The sequence below is a fragment of the Ipomoea triloba genome, chromosome 11, assembly GCF_003576645.1.
Source record: "Ipomoea triloba cultivar NCNSP0323 chromosome 11, ASM357664v1".
Taxonomy (NCBI): Eukaryota; Viridiplantae; Streptophyta; class Magnoliopsida; order Solanales; family Convolvulaceae; genus Ipomoea; species Ipomoea triloba.
The window spans coordinates 18,757,240-18,772,432 of NC_044926.1; the positions used below are offsets into that span (position 1 = coordinate 18,757,240).

Sequence of the window (15,193 nt, forward strand, 5' to 3'; positions counted from 1 at the left end):
CTTCTTAAGGTATGTTATTTTCCTTCTTAAAATGCGCGGTATGTATGCTTAAGGTACGTGAGTTGTTGTAAGCTACGTCAGTTTAAAACCTTAGGTGCGTGGTTTGTGTTCTTAAGGTGCGTGACTTGTGTACTTATTATTATTATTATTATTATAATATATGCACATATCTTTATTTATATCCATAGAGACATATGATAGATTAGAATTTTTAGAATTTCATTTATTCACAACTTCTATATTTTCATATATAATTTATATATTTTTTCATATATCATAATAATAATAATAATAATAATAATAATAATAATAATAATAATAATAATAATACATTGTTTGTATATGGGTATTTATGTCTTTTAAACACATTCCATTTCTATTTTAACACCAATCAAACACTGAAATTATATTCCTAAAGTCTATTCATTCAGGGAACCAAACAATAAAATACAATTCATATTCTATATTATTCCTTATTTATTCCATTCCCTATATAATACTATTTTTATTCCCTTAAATTCATTCATTGAACCAAACATGGTGTATGTCTTATAATTGTCAACCAACACAAAAACGTTGACTTCCCAGTCACAAGGTTACAAATTTCACTCTGAAAAACACTAACATGTCTATTAGTCTTAATTAGCTTCTTGAATTGGTTTGAATCAGTGAGCTATGAACAATAATCTAACAAGCTGGTTTACTTCTTTTTTTATCCTTTGTCACTAGATCACAAAATAAGGCTTGCCCTGTGTATACTCTTGAATAATGACGGTAGGTTTCCTCTTCACTCAAAAAAACACAAAAACGTTGAAACAGGAAGCGTATGCAAGCCTCTGAGGTGACTATTGGAGGATCAGCTGAAGTGGGACTCTTGCTGAACCTCCAGCAGCGACGGCACGAGAATTGTTTTGAATAATGGTGATGGGTACATCCCGATATAAACAATAATATTTCCGATCCTATGACCAAGAAAAAGAAATCCGGCCGTTAATAAATTATGTTAAACTAACATTATTACTTAAACGCCGGGATGAGGAAAGAGGCGGGTTACGTTGGTATATATAGGCATGCATATAGCTAAGAACAATCCATGAAACTATTGATCTACAAATTAAAACTTTTGTTGTACAATCACATGCACAAAGAATGAAAGAGATCACACGACCATTCATTATTAATCACAACCTTTATGTACTATAATTTGCTGCAAAAACACTTCATTCGCATGTAAATCAAATCTTTTACCTTTCTGATCTGTGTACTTTAATCGCCCTCCTGATGATATGGAGAGTAGAAAATCTTGACCCAAGAGTTTGAGGACTAAAAGAAAAGTGGAATGAAAAATGAAGGAAAAAATGGCTTTCCTTTCCCTTTGCTTTCAAGCCGAAAATAAAAGGAAGCAAATGCCAAGCCAAAATGGGTTTCTTTGTTTGCCCTTTTATTCTGCCGAATTGATGAAAGGAAAGCAAAACAAAAAATAAAAAATGTTTTGTTTTGCTTATTTTCTTCTCTGCCGAATCAATTGGAATAAGCCAAGGAAAAAGGACGAAACCAATTATTGCTTTTACTTCCCAAACTTTGTTTTCCACTTACTATTTCATTTGCTTCCCAAACTTTGTCTATCACTTTTATCAACCTTTATATTTTAACAGTATAAGAGGGAAGAAATTTCACCAAGTTCCGCCTTAATATGTTACTAATCATTACAGTGAGTGCTTTATGAAATTACAAACTTTATTACATGAATCTAACGTCGTTAAAAATAAATTATTTCTAACCTCCGTCACTCATGCATGCAGCAACGTAACATACAACAGTTCATCCAATAATCCTGCAACAGACTTAATTTTAATATTTTATTAATTTAATTATGTAAGTAGGTGGAGGGGTTTAGAAAAATTGTTAATGTTGGTGGTTTTATAGGTCCCATTATATTGTGAGGCTGGGTTTGCGATTAGTTTGAACACAGAGTTTTAGCTATGAAAGGCTTTAATGATATTGAGGGCAATCTTTATACAATGAATCAATGTTCACAACTGCATTATGAATCTTAATTTATGTGTTTGTGTTTTGTGTCGTGTGTTATAAACTTATGTACTTTATGAGTATAAATTTTGAAACAAATTAGTAATTGTGTCTTATATTATGAATTTATGTATCTTGTGTTGTGAAATTTTGTGTCTATGAACACAAATTATATATCTAAATTAGATTTGAAAATAAGTAAATATATAACGTGTGTATGTGTCTTGTGTTATGATTTTTTGTGACTTGTATTATGAAATTCTATACCTTACAAGTATGAATTATGTAACTCGTCTTTTCAATCCAACTGGGTCTATAATATATATTACGTTATGTGTCTTGTATTGTGATTTTTTGTGTGATAAAATTTTGTACCTTATTGTTTCAATCCATAGTATATAATGTTATGTGAACCCTGGTCCATAATATAAATTGCCTATTGAGGGGGATTAGAGGTGTGACATTAAACATATTTACAAAGAAGTTATTAAGGTTTGCGTTGACTAAATAGGTATAAGTTTCGAGGATCCTCCTTTAATTTGTTTGTATGTGCATGCTTGATGATCTTCCCCAAGAGACCGTACATCCCTTGTTGATGGTTGATTGTATGATGTTTTAGAAAAATAAAAATAAAATTGTGAGATGTGCCTTAATAAGATTAGTACACACAATAAAGTTAAATTTATACATTTCTTTTTAGTTCTTAGAACACATCATTTTTAATTAGGTAAGCCATTAATGCATTATATTATTTCGTTTCGCTCATAAGTCATAATATGATTATTTGAATTATGGTAGGAATCTAAGATAATGTGGACGGACTTGAGATCCACGTACTGAGACAGTCGAGGTAGTCCTAAGAAATGGGCTAGGGACACAATGAAAGAGTATATATGTGATGTTATTATAATTTATTAAAATATTGTTGAGAAATTAATAATGTCATTATTTAACTTTAATTTTTGATTCACTTATTTTAGTGTATATTATTTTAATGTGACCCGCGTATATATTATGAAGGAAATGACATAATGTCTTCCCTAATTAAAAATGGTGTATTCTAAAAAAAAAAAAAAAAATTGATCCACACCCTTCAATCACTTCCTTAACTTATGAAATGTTACGAAAATATTCCGTGATTTCCGTCGCTATCATTTTTCTAAACCCACGCCGCCACCACCACCACATCACCACCACTACCACCATCATACCATCACGTATCACTAATACCACTTATTATTATTATTATTATTATTATTATTATTATTATTATTATTACAAATAATATGTTTATTTTCAGGAAAATGAACTAAAGATAAAAAAAAAAATTATTCACTTTCAACCAAACAAAAGAAGATAGTTTTTTTAGCTTCAGCCGAACACTAAAAAATTCAAATATTTTTTTTTAAATGAGTCATTTTATGAAAATCATTTATCAAATGTTCAAACTGATCATAATGGCCTGTTTGGTTGGATGTAGTTTGGGGGGATTGAATTGCAATTCAGTGAATTCTCAAACTACAGTGTTTAGTTGGAGGGAATTGCAATTCCGCAGAATTGCAATTCGATGGAGAGGAAGGGCAATTTGTTGGTGTAAAGACAATTTTGCCCCTCCTCTCATACCCTTTGTCTTTTTTTTTTTTTTAAATATTTGAAATAATAATAATAATAATTATTATTATTATTATTTTGAAAGAATTATTATTATTATTATTTTGAATTATTTTTATTATACGAGTACTTATTATTATTATTATTATATTTTGAAAGAATTATTGTTATTATTATTATTATTATTATTATTATTATTATTATATTTTGAAAGAATTATTGTTACTATTATTATTATTATTATTATTATTATTATTACTACTACTACTACTACTACTTTTACTACAACATCTACCACAACATAAGGGCACATTTTGTCACTTCTTACCTTTCAATTCCCTGTACTCATATTTCTGCATATCAAACACTGTAATTTCAATTCCTACTTTATTCATTGAATTTCAATTCCACTAAATTACAATTCTTTTTCACCCTAATTCCCTCCTCCAACCAAACGCCCTGTAAATGTTGAATTACATAAAGCTAGCTTACCATCCTATCCAACGGGTGTGCTGATGGATGATTTGGCAATTGACCCTAAAAGTCAAGATAGAAAATATTTGCTTAAGGATACTGGTCTAGTCAAGCCAAATTAGCATTCCCTTAGGATCAACAACGATACAAATAATATATTCATTATCGTTATTATATTATTAGAAGAGATGATGGATTGTCATGTATGTTTGCCGTCTTGCTAAAACATGTTACATATACTGATGTTGAAGGCCTTGTAAATCAATTATGGGAGTCTAAGATGGAAAATATTTTTATAATACCATCGGTCAAGATAATGAAGTTTTAAAATAAAAATAAAAAGATGTATGTATTTAGGCTGTGTTTGGAAACCCGGAAAATGATTTCTGGGAAACATTTTCCGGGTTTCTTGTGTTTGGTAAGCAAAGGAAAACTTGAGTCAATGGAAAATTAGACTTGGTCAAAGGAAAATGAGCATAATTTTTTTAGAAAACAACTTTCCTTTTTTTGGGGAAGTCATTTTCCACCTTCCCACAAACTTCTTCATCTTCCGATCATCCTTCTTCATCTTCAGAATACCATGAACTCTGATCGTCAGATTCGAGATGGAGATAGAGAGACTGGTTTGTTGGAAACAAGACGGAGCCGCCGGAGGGACGATCTGGTTTCCGCGCAAGAAACCAGACATGGTTTCTGGCGGAAACCAGAGATTTGGTTTCCACCAGAAACTAATGAAATTTCTAGTTTTTTTTTTAAATAAATAAACTTTTAAGATTTGGGAATGATTTGCATGCAAAATCTTATCAAAGTGAAAGAAAATATAAATGTTGTATTTAAACAAATGAATTAAAATATTTAATTATATAATTTTGTTTATTTTCCTTTCAATTTTTCTGGAAAATGAACCAAACACATAAAGACAGTTTTCTACTCTACAGCCAAACATGAGAAAGGAAAATGTTTTCCTGAAAATGACTCATTTAATTTTTTCGGAAGAGTGAGTAAAAGTTGAGAGTAACAGGTATGAGTACTTTTAGTATTTTTTTTAATGTAAATCATAATTTTTATTATTTTCTTTTAGTATTTGTCCAATAAAACCAAGATATATGGAAAGAGTTTTACACTTTTACTCACTTGGAATCTATTTATCATTTTCCGTGTACTTATATATACACTAATGATCAATCAAACAAGAGTAGCTCTAGAACAGTCGGCAACACCAGTAACCACCACCGTTAGTCCACCTCCGCCACCGCAAAACACCACGCCAGCCAGGCCATGGCCTTCATATCCTCTCCATCCCGCTTTTCTTTTCTCCATTTCTTCACTTTCATCCTCCTTGCACAAGCAAAACCAAATTTCCTCACACCAAATCACCATGGCTCTCAATTGCTCATTATCCGGAAAGTCCTAGGAATCCATACACAAAGCAGCTTCACACCACAGGTAACAGTCCCAAGACGCTACAACTTTCTTGAAAAATCACCAGACCACCCTCGCGGCTCAAGCAAGAAAACCATTACTGGATGGGCTCTGGGCATCCTAGCTGGGATATTCGTAGGCGGTTCATTTGGGGTTCTCCTCTCTTTTCTCTACAAGTTCCGATCTTTAGTCCGTGGAGACAAAAAACACTCGCGCCTCACAATTTTCACCACAACATTCATCAAAAACCCCACGGAATTAGCCTTCTTGGAGCAAGATGACGCGCTGGAATCCCTGGAAATGATCGGCTCAGGCGGATGCGGAAATGTATACAAAGCAGAATTACCCAGACTCCAAAAGTCCATCGCCATAAAGAAGATCAAATACGATAGAACTGCAGAAGATAATGATGATGCTAGCAACAACAAGAAGAAACAAAATCAGATAAGATCAGAAATTCAGACAGTTGGGCAGATCAGACACCGGAATTTGCTTCCCCTGCTAGCACACATGGCCAAACCAGACTGCGATTTCCTTGTTTTCGAATACATGGAGAAAGGGAGCTTACAATCTGCGCTCCTGCAAGAGGACCCCGAATTCGATTGGCGAAAACGGCACAGAATTGCAGTGGGGATAGCATCTGGGCTAGAGTATCTCCACATGAATAATACCCAACGCATAATACACAGAGATTTAAAACCAGAAAACATCCTCCTTGATTTTAACATGGAACCCAGAATAACAGATTTTGGGCTAGCCAGGATTCTCCCCAACAATGACACGCATATCATAGCATCTGGTGCGGATGGGACTTATGGATATATCGCACCAGAGTATGCCCAGAAACTGGTGTTTACAGACAAGTGTGATATCTACAGCTTTGGGTTGATTCTAGCTGCTCTGGTCACCGGAAAGCTCCCCACCGATGGGTTTTTTCAGCACACAGAAGAGGTGTATCCGGTGATATGGTTGAGAAATATGGTGAATTCTGGGGACCCAAAACGAGCCATTGACACTAAGTTGCTTGGGAATGGGTATGAGGAGCAGATGGTTTTGGTTCTCAAGATTGCTTGCTCTTGCACTGCTGATGATCCAAAAGAGCGGCCTAACAGTAAGAAAGTTAGGCGTATGTTAAGTGAGATCCAAGGTTAGTTTGATGGAATAATGTATTTTTAGTGTTTTGATTTCTTCAATTCTCAGTTCAGTATCTGTCTGTTAATGGAATTCTGGTGTTCTTTGCTTTGTAAAACGCGGGTTTCTTGATCAGTGGACTGTGCTTTGTACCATAAAGCTTTCCCAAGCTTACACATAATCATTTATATTATTTTTGACTTAGTGTTTATTGGTTATTTTCTATCATGTAGAATAGATATGCAATATTACTTTTGATAAACTATTTTATCTTGTTGTAGAGCTATTAAAATAGTTTGCAAACTTACCCAACTTCTATATACTAGGGTAAACTTTACTTTGGAAACCCATAGGTTCACACACACGCACTTTTTTCACTTCCATTTATCAAAGGTCCCAATCCTGATTTGCTGCAAGTGCAAGTAGCACTTAGTGACAAGTTTTGGTACTGGACTAAAAATTTCATCACAGTACTAGACGAGCCTAGCTAATATCTCTCAATTTAACCACATGCATTACGCATTACCTTATAAACTCATTTACACGAAATAATTAGTTTAACATCTTTTAACCTCAGAACGAGCTCTTAGGTTGATTCTGAGTTGTCACGACCTCACCATCTTCACTATCTTCTACATTTTTACTCCCTCCTAGACTCCAATACCTCTTTAAAGGGATTAATTAGAATCTCGCAAAACTTGTTCGCTAGAGGACAACCATGAAGAAGCTCCATCAAACACTACATTTTTTTAGATGTATAGCACTTCCCAATTGTTGGATCGCAGCAACGCCATCCTTTGACTATCATATCCAACAAAAATATATTTGACAACCTTCTTTTCCATCTTGATCCGGAAATGATTAGGCACAAACACATAACACACAACCAAAAACTCGAAGATAACTAGCAGAAGGCCGCCTCAACTGAGTATGTTTAAGCTTAACATTAATGCTGCGCTGGACCTTAACAAGAGTATGGGGTTTGGCTTTGTTCTCCGTAATTTAACAGGTTCTCTTATTGCTGCCAGACGCCATTAATGGCGTTATCTATATGAAAGACTTAATCTCCTCTTTTGATCTTATACTCAATGATGTTAGAAAAATATCTTGAATTTTACTAACTTAAGCTTTTTGTTTGTTAAACGTTCTGCAAACAGGGTTGCCCATTTACTAGCTAGGGAAGCCTGGTCTATGTCTAATTGTATGGGCAGTAACATTTTGAGGGATGGCTTTCAATTATTTATATTAGTGAAGAAAGTATTTGAAAGTCGTAGTTTAATAGATTCTAAAAATTAATTTTAAAGATTATAATGAAATTTTAACTGATAATTAATTAAAAACATAATTGAAAATATATTTCAAATAATTTGACAAGAAGACCTACCATTAAAAGATTGGTAATGTTTGAGAAAATCAAAATATTATTTATTTAATCATAATATATCATTTATAATAAATTTATTAATCATAATAAATTAATTATAAATGTATATGAACATCACTACGAAATTATACTAATTGTACACAACTATTACTCCTTCTATCTCGTTTTATATATTTACTATTTAATAAACAAACTAATTAATTCTTTTTCACTTTACTTATTTTTCTTTTAATATTTTCTCATTTTTTAGTTTTTTAATTCAAATTTTTGTTCTTAGTAATGCTTTAATTTCTAAATATATAATTTTTATACACTAATATTAAACTAAATATTATCCAAAAATAAATTGTAAATACCTTAGTTCAAACATCATCATCAACTGAATTAGATACATCTTTTTATTTTTATTTTAAAACTTCATTATCTTGAGCGGTGGTATTATGAAAATATTTTCCATCTTAGACTCTCATAATTGATTTACAAGGCCTTCAACATCAGTAGATGTAACATCTTTTAGCAAGATGCATGGCAAACATACATGACAATCCATCATTTCTTCTAATGATATAATAATTGATATATTTCCTTGAAATTAATCACAATTATTATAATATTATTATTGTTGTTGATCCTAAGGGAATGCTAACCTGGCCTGACTATACTAGTATCTTTAAGCAAATATTTTCTATCTTGACTTTTAGGGTCAATTGCCAAATCATCCATCAACACATCAAGTTTGACAAGATGGTAAACAAACTTTATGTAATTTAACATTTATGATCCGTTTGAAAATTTAGAATATATTTTTAAAAAATGATATATAAAAAGTAACTCATCGAGATCCTCGACAGAGACGCCATGAACGTCGCAACCAGAAGGATTCGCTAATTTTTCTGTTTTTCTTTTCCCCGGGGCTTAGCGCCTTAGCCCCTCTTGCGCACCAAAAAAAAAAATTATCCTTTTTTTTATTGGGTTGAAAGTTAAGAAATTGTATTTTTTCTGTTTATTTTATTTTTAAAATGAACATATTGGGAGTGTTTGGCAAACGGCTGATAGCTTATAGTTGATAGCTGGTTGGTTTAACTAGTAGTTGATGGCTGGTTGCGTTAACTGATTTGACCAGCTGGTTATATTAGCTGGTTATAAAAAACTGTTTGGTAAATTAGCTATTAACTAGTAGCTGATTGAATGTAAAATGACATTTAAGGGTATGAGTGTATTGTATTATTTCAACCTTTAAATATAACAAGAAGATAAACTCTTATTAATAAATAATTATAAAATTTGGATATCATCTATACTTTTTTTAAGGGCATAAGTTAGTTATTTTTGTTTATTTAACTCTTATTAAATTATACGAGTATTCTAAAATAATTTTTATTACGTATTTATTTTCTATTAGAGAAAATTGTAATTTATGTCCCTCCATAATATGTCAATTATCAATGTCACCCCTAAATTATTAGTGGTGTAAATATTGCCCCTCAATTTTAAAAAACGGTACATATATTGCCCTCCCATGTGTAAATATTGCCCCCCTGTCGGTACGGGAGGGGCAATATATTTACTGTTTTTGAAAATTGAGGGGCAACATTTACACCACTAATAATTCAGGGGTGACATTGATAATTGACATATTATAGAGGGACAAAAATTACAATTTTCCCTTTTCTATTATTATTATATTTATTATTAAAAATAACAAACTCATCACCCGTTTAATATTATTATTATTATTATTATTATTATTATTATAAAATAACAAACACACCACCCATTTAAAAGTGAATCACATTGATTTCAAAGGAAAATATAGTCAATATACCCATTGTTCCCAACAGGCTTATACAAAAAGCTGCATTCATTAGCTTTTCAATTTTCAGCTTATTGGCCCAATAAGTCAACGCAAATAAGTCATTTACCAAACACTTCAAAATAGCTTATTGGTTGGTCAAACAGCTAAACTAGGTCAAATAAGCTAAAATTTGGCTTATAAGCCAATAACCAAACACCCCCAATTATTTTGTTATAATATAATAATGAGAAAATATCATTTTTAGTCCCTTAACTATAATATATGTATCAATTTTGGTTCTTGACTATTAAAAATTTCAAATTAGGTGCATGACTATTCAATTTGTATCATATTTGGTCCTTGACTATTAAAATTTTCAAATTAGGTTCATGACTATTCATTTTGTATCACATTTGGTCCTGTCGTTAAATTTTCCGGCGAAGTCACCGGTGACCGACTAATTTATTTAATTTTTATTTTAAAAATTATTTTAATACTCCGTAACTTTTAAATAAAAAAAAACTTAAAAATAAAAAAATAAAAAAAAATAGAAAAAGCCCGTCACTCCCGATGACTTCGCCGGAAATTTGGCCGGAAAATTTAACGGCAGGACCAAATGTGATACAAAATGAATAGTCATGCACCTAATTTGAAAATGTTAATAGTCAAGGACCAAAAATGATACAAATTGAATAATCATGGACCTAATTTGAAATTTTTAATAGTCAAGGACCAAAATTGATACATGTATCATAGTTGAGGGACTAAAAATGATATTTTCTCTATAATAATCTCTTATTATAATAAAGAGAGGGGATTTGGCCTATAATATTGCCCCATTCTCCCGCCCAAGATTTTGTGTTTTTTTTTTCCTTTTTTTTTTTTAAATGGATTGCTTAATGAAGTAATCTGATTTGAATACCAATGTATTCCATTTTCCAATGCTATTGATTGCTTTTCAACAGAAGTAATTGATTAGTATCATTACCAATGTACATTTTTTACTTTTACAAGTTACAATAAAAGCATGCATGCTAAAAGCTAATAATTACATTTTTTTGAATCTAAATTTTAGTGGGAAGTAGCCCATAAATACTGATGTCCTGGTGAAATTTCACATTCACATTGAAACACAACTGCACATAGAGAGAAAAAGATCAAAAAATAAGAGGTGATAACTCATTCTTACATTTTTTATGTTTATGCAGTGATATATAGATAACTTTTTATTTGATTTTCTCATTTGTTTTGTATAATCTGGAAAGCATGATAGACACTGAAAATTTCACACAGCTCTACCTATTCCTGTAAAGAAACAAAATACTGATGTCTAAATGAATGAAGAGAAAGCTAAGTTAGAGTTGCAAAGTTATCAGTCAACAGCCGCCCGGTCTCAGCCACCCCTTTTTTTTTTCTTTTCTCAGTCAACAGAAGTCCGCCGTAGAGACAGTCTCAAATCTCACCCCCGGTCTCCTCCACCGACCTCCGCCATTTCTGTTCGCCTCCGCCGTCGCTCTTCGCCTTTGCCGTCGCCGTTCGCCTCCGCCTCCGCCCCCGCCCCTGCTTTCGCCGTTACGTTCCCCTCCACCTCTGCCTGTCCGCCATCGCCCTTCTCTGTTGGAGTGTTGGGAGATGACTTTTGGAAGTCAAAAAAAAAAAAACAAAAATGATAAGAGAGAGATGTGACCTGTCAGGATTGAGAGAATGCTTTTAATTGCTTTTGTTTTTTTACTTCTTTGAGAAATGGTTTCACGTGACAGTCTTGGAAAATGAAGATAGTTTTTTTTTCTTCTTTTTTAAGAAAGAATGGAGTTAGCAGCAGAAACATGCACTTTTAATGTCTTCTATATAAGAACTAAGTGGGTATATTTTACACAAATGTCTTCTATATCTAAATAAATGGAATACAATGTTTTGATGATACAGTCTATTATAGCAGTGCACCATAAGTATGTGATGGTGAGGCTACCAATTATAGCAGTGCACCATAAGTATGTGATGGTGAGGCTACCAATTTATAATGTATATTTGGAAAATGTGATGGTGAGGCTACCAATTTATAATGTATATTTGGAAAAAAAGATGGTGAGGCTACCAATTTATAATGTATATTTGGAAAAAAATTATCAAATTATGACCATCCCAATGAATTTTGGGCTGAAACAATAAAAATTGGGGTGAATATTAAGCGGAAAAAAGCACAATACTAATTTAGTACACATTATTATCATAAAAAAGATTTATGAAAAAAGCTAAAATAATAATTTAGGCCTGAATATAACTAACATAATACATAAATAAAGAAAATGACATCACAGTACTTTATCATCATTTGCATACAAATTTAGATTATTAGCCTTTTATTATTAAAAAAAACACCCAAACAATCAATATGAACACTATATAATATTTGTGTGTTATATATTGGTCATTAATGTTTACAATATATATATATATATATATATATATATATATATATATATATATATAATATATATATATATATATTATATTGGTCATTAATTATTGGAGTAGGCTGCAAGTTACACTATACCCAATGTAGACAACAAATTTACTTTCCCCGTAGATCTAGGCATCTAGCATTGTTGCCATGCAATAATCATTGATAGTCAAAATTGCGTATCTTTAGTGGCTGATATATAGAAGTCAGAATGAGAGTTGAGACTACGAGTATCTGAAACTCAGAAATTGAGATGACAGATGAGACTCACCGGGAGGTAGAGAATCGGAGACGGAGTCACGGTACAATGGAGAGGCAGAGATAGATTCACGAAGATATTGAGAGGGCTAGAGGGGTGACTGGGTGCGAGTCGAAGAGCCAGAGAGAGAGAGCGATGGGTGGGTGAGAGCAGCGAAGGGTGAGAGATAAAGACAGTGAGTATGAGAGTGGTGAGTGATGGAGAAGATAAGAGAGAGTAAAAGAGAATTTTATGTCCGAAACCCTAAAATGAATCGTTCCAAAAAAATTACAGTATTTTTTAAAATTATAATGTGATAAAAGTATTATATATTTGGAATTATGCTAAATATTATACTTAAACCTATTGTTTCATTCTAAATTATGCATTTAAAAATTTTAAAAATATTGAAAATTTTCAAAAACTCATATTTAAGCCTACAATTTGTTATTTTACATTTTACTAAATATCTTTTTTATATGTACTTTAAAAAAATAACTTTTTTATATTGATGTTTAATTAGGTGTTTTGTTGAATACAATTTTTTATGACTAAATGATAGCACTCAATACCAACAATATGACCATGGAAATATAGTAGAGATCTTAACTTATGATTTTACAAAGAAATGTTGGTTGCAACAAAGAAATATGTATCGTTTTGAAAATTGAGGGGCGACATTTACACACCACTAATAATTCAGGGGTGACATTAATAATTGACATATTATTGAGGGGCATAAATTACAATTTTCCCTTAAAAATTATCTAAAGATTATTATTTTACGTCTCATTTAGATTTGTGAAAATAATTGTGTTGTAATAATGTGTGTTTATTTTAAATAATTTTTAAAAAGTATATTAAACAAATATTATACTGTGTTAGAGTCAATAGTACTCAAAAATTATTTTTTGAACAAATTTTAAAATTTTAAATTTATAATAGAATTTAATTCTTCGTATTATGTTAGAATATTTTGAATTTATTATTGATTTTTCATATTAAAATTATGAAATTATCATAATATTACATGAATTTTATAATATGTTCTATTTGTGCATCACAAATTCACAATATATAAGTGTAATTATGTAGCTTTTTGTACATGTTTTATACTTAATTTATTATTTGTCAGAAAAAAAAAAAAGAATTTACATGCAATAACATATTCATATCATTTAGTTAATATTGTATACTATCGCTTAATACTCTTGGAGTATATTTTTATATAATTGATCGAATTAATATTGTGTATCGCACGTGTGAAATTTTAAATACTTTACATTCAACTCTTTTAATATAGTTTATTATTTTAGTAATTAACCAACTTAAATATCAATTTATATTTTAATTACAAATATTTATGTTCATAATTTTATCATATCAAATCAACATAATTTTTAAATAATAAAACTTTATAAATGAGTAAACATCATATTTTCTTATTATATATGAAATTTAATAATATTAATAGTTTTTAATAACATAGAATTATTTTAATATTTCAAATATTTAGTCCGCACGGTAGCATCTATACTATTAATAAAAACAATATCCTCAGTTTTAACTTCCCGCCCAAAACAGACCTATAATATTTTGGTGTTCGTAATATTGTAAAATATGGTAATACAATTCTTATCCCTAATACAATTGTAAATTCAAATAGAATTCCTAATAAAAAATATTCTTCCCTAGGTTCCTATTCCTAATACAATTCTAGACTAGAATTACTAATAGTAATAATTCAGTATATATATTTCTCTGCAATGCAATCTATACTATTAATAAAAACAATATACTCAGTTTTAACTTCCCGCCCAAAACAGACCTATAATATTATGGTTTGCGTGATATTGTAAAATAGGGTAATACAATTCCTATCCCTAATACAATTGTAAATTCAAATAGAAATACAATTCCTATCCCTAATACAATTGTAAATTCAAATAGAATTCCTAATAAAATATATAATACAATTGTAAATTCAAATAGAATTCCTAATAAAATATATTATTCAATTGTAAATTCAAATAGAATTCCTAATAAAATATATTATTTCCTATGTTCCTATTCATAATACAATTCTAGACTAGAATTACTAATGGCAATAATTCAGTATATATATTTCTCTGCAATGCAATCTATACTATTAATAAAAACAATATCCTCAGTTTTAACTTCCCGCCCAAAACAGACCTATAATATTATGGTTTGCGTAATATTATAAAATATGGTAATACAATTCCTATCCCTAATACAATTGTAAATTAAAATAGAATTCCTAATAAAATATATTCTTCCCTACGTTCCTATTCGTAATACAATTCTAGACTAGAATTACTAATGGTAATAATTCAGTATATATATTTCTCTGCAATGCAATCTATACTATTAATAAAAACAATATCTTCAGTTTTAACTTCCCTCCCAAAAAAGACCTATAATATTATGGTTTGCGTAATATTGTAAAATATGGTAATACAATTCATATCCCTAATACAATTGTAAATTCAAATAGAATTCCTAATAAAATATATTCTTCCCTACGTTCCTATTCGTAATACAATTCTAGACTAGAATTACTAATGGTAATAATTCAGTATATATATTTCTCTGCAATGCAATCTATACTATTAATAAAAACAATAT

The 15,193-nt window shown here is 30.6% G+C and overlaps 1 protein-coding gene across 1 annotated transcript; it reads left to right on the forward strand.

Moving 5' to 3' along the window:
• The first annotated feature begins 5,391 nt into the window (after nt 1-5,391).
• On the forward strand, nt 5,392-6,782 carry LOC115996024 (leucine-rich repeat receptor-like serine/threonine/tyrosine-protein kinase SOBIR1). Its single transcript, XM_031235167.1, has 2 exons — nt 5,392-6,682; nt 6,736-6,782. The coding sequence occupies exons 1-2, from the start codon at nt 5,392-5,394 to the stop codon at nt 6,780-6,782; spliced, it is 1,338 nt and encodes a 445-aa protein (XP_031091027.1).
• The last annotated feature ends 8,411 nt before the right edge of the window (nt 6,783-15,193 follow it).

Bases quoted from the DNA above. Each gene is read 5' to 3' on its own strand.
- LOC115996024 (XM_031235167.1), top strand. From the start codon at position 5,392: ATGGCCTTCATATCCTCTCCATCCCGCTTTTCTTTTCTCCATTTCTTC. The intron at 6,683-6,735 runs GTTAGTTTGATG...TTCAATTCTCAG, and splicing joins TATGTTAAGTGAGATCCAAG to TTCAGTATCTGTCTGTTAAT.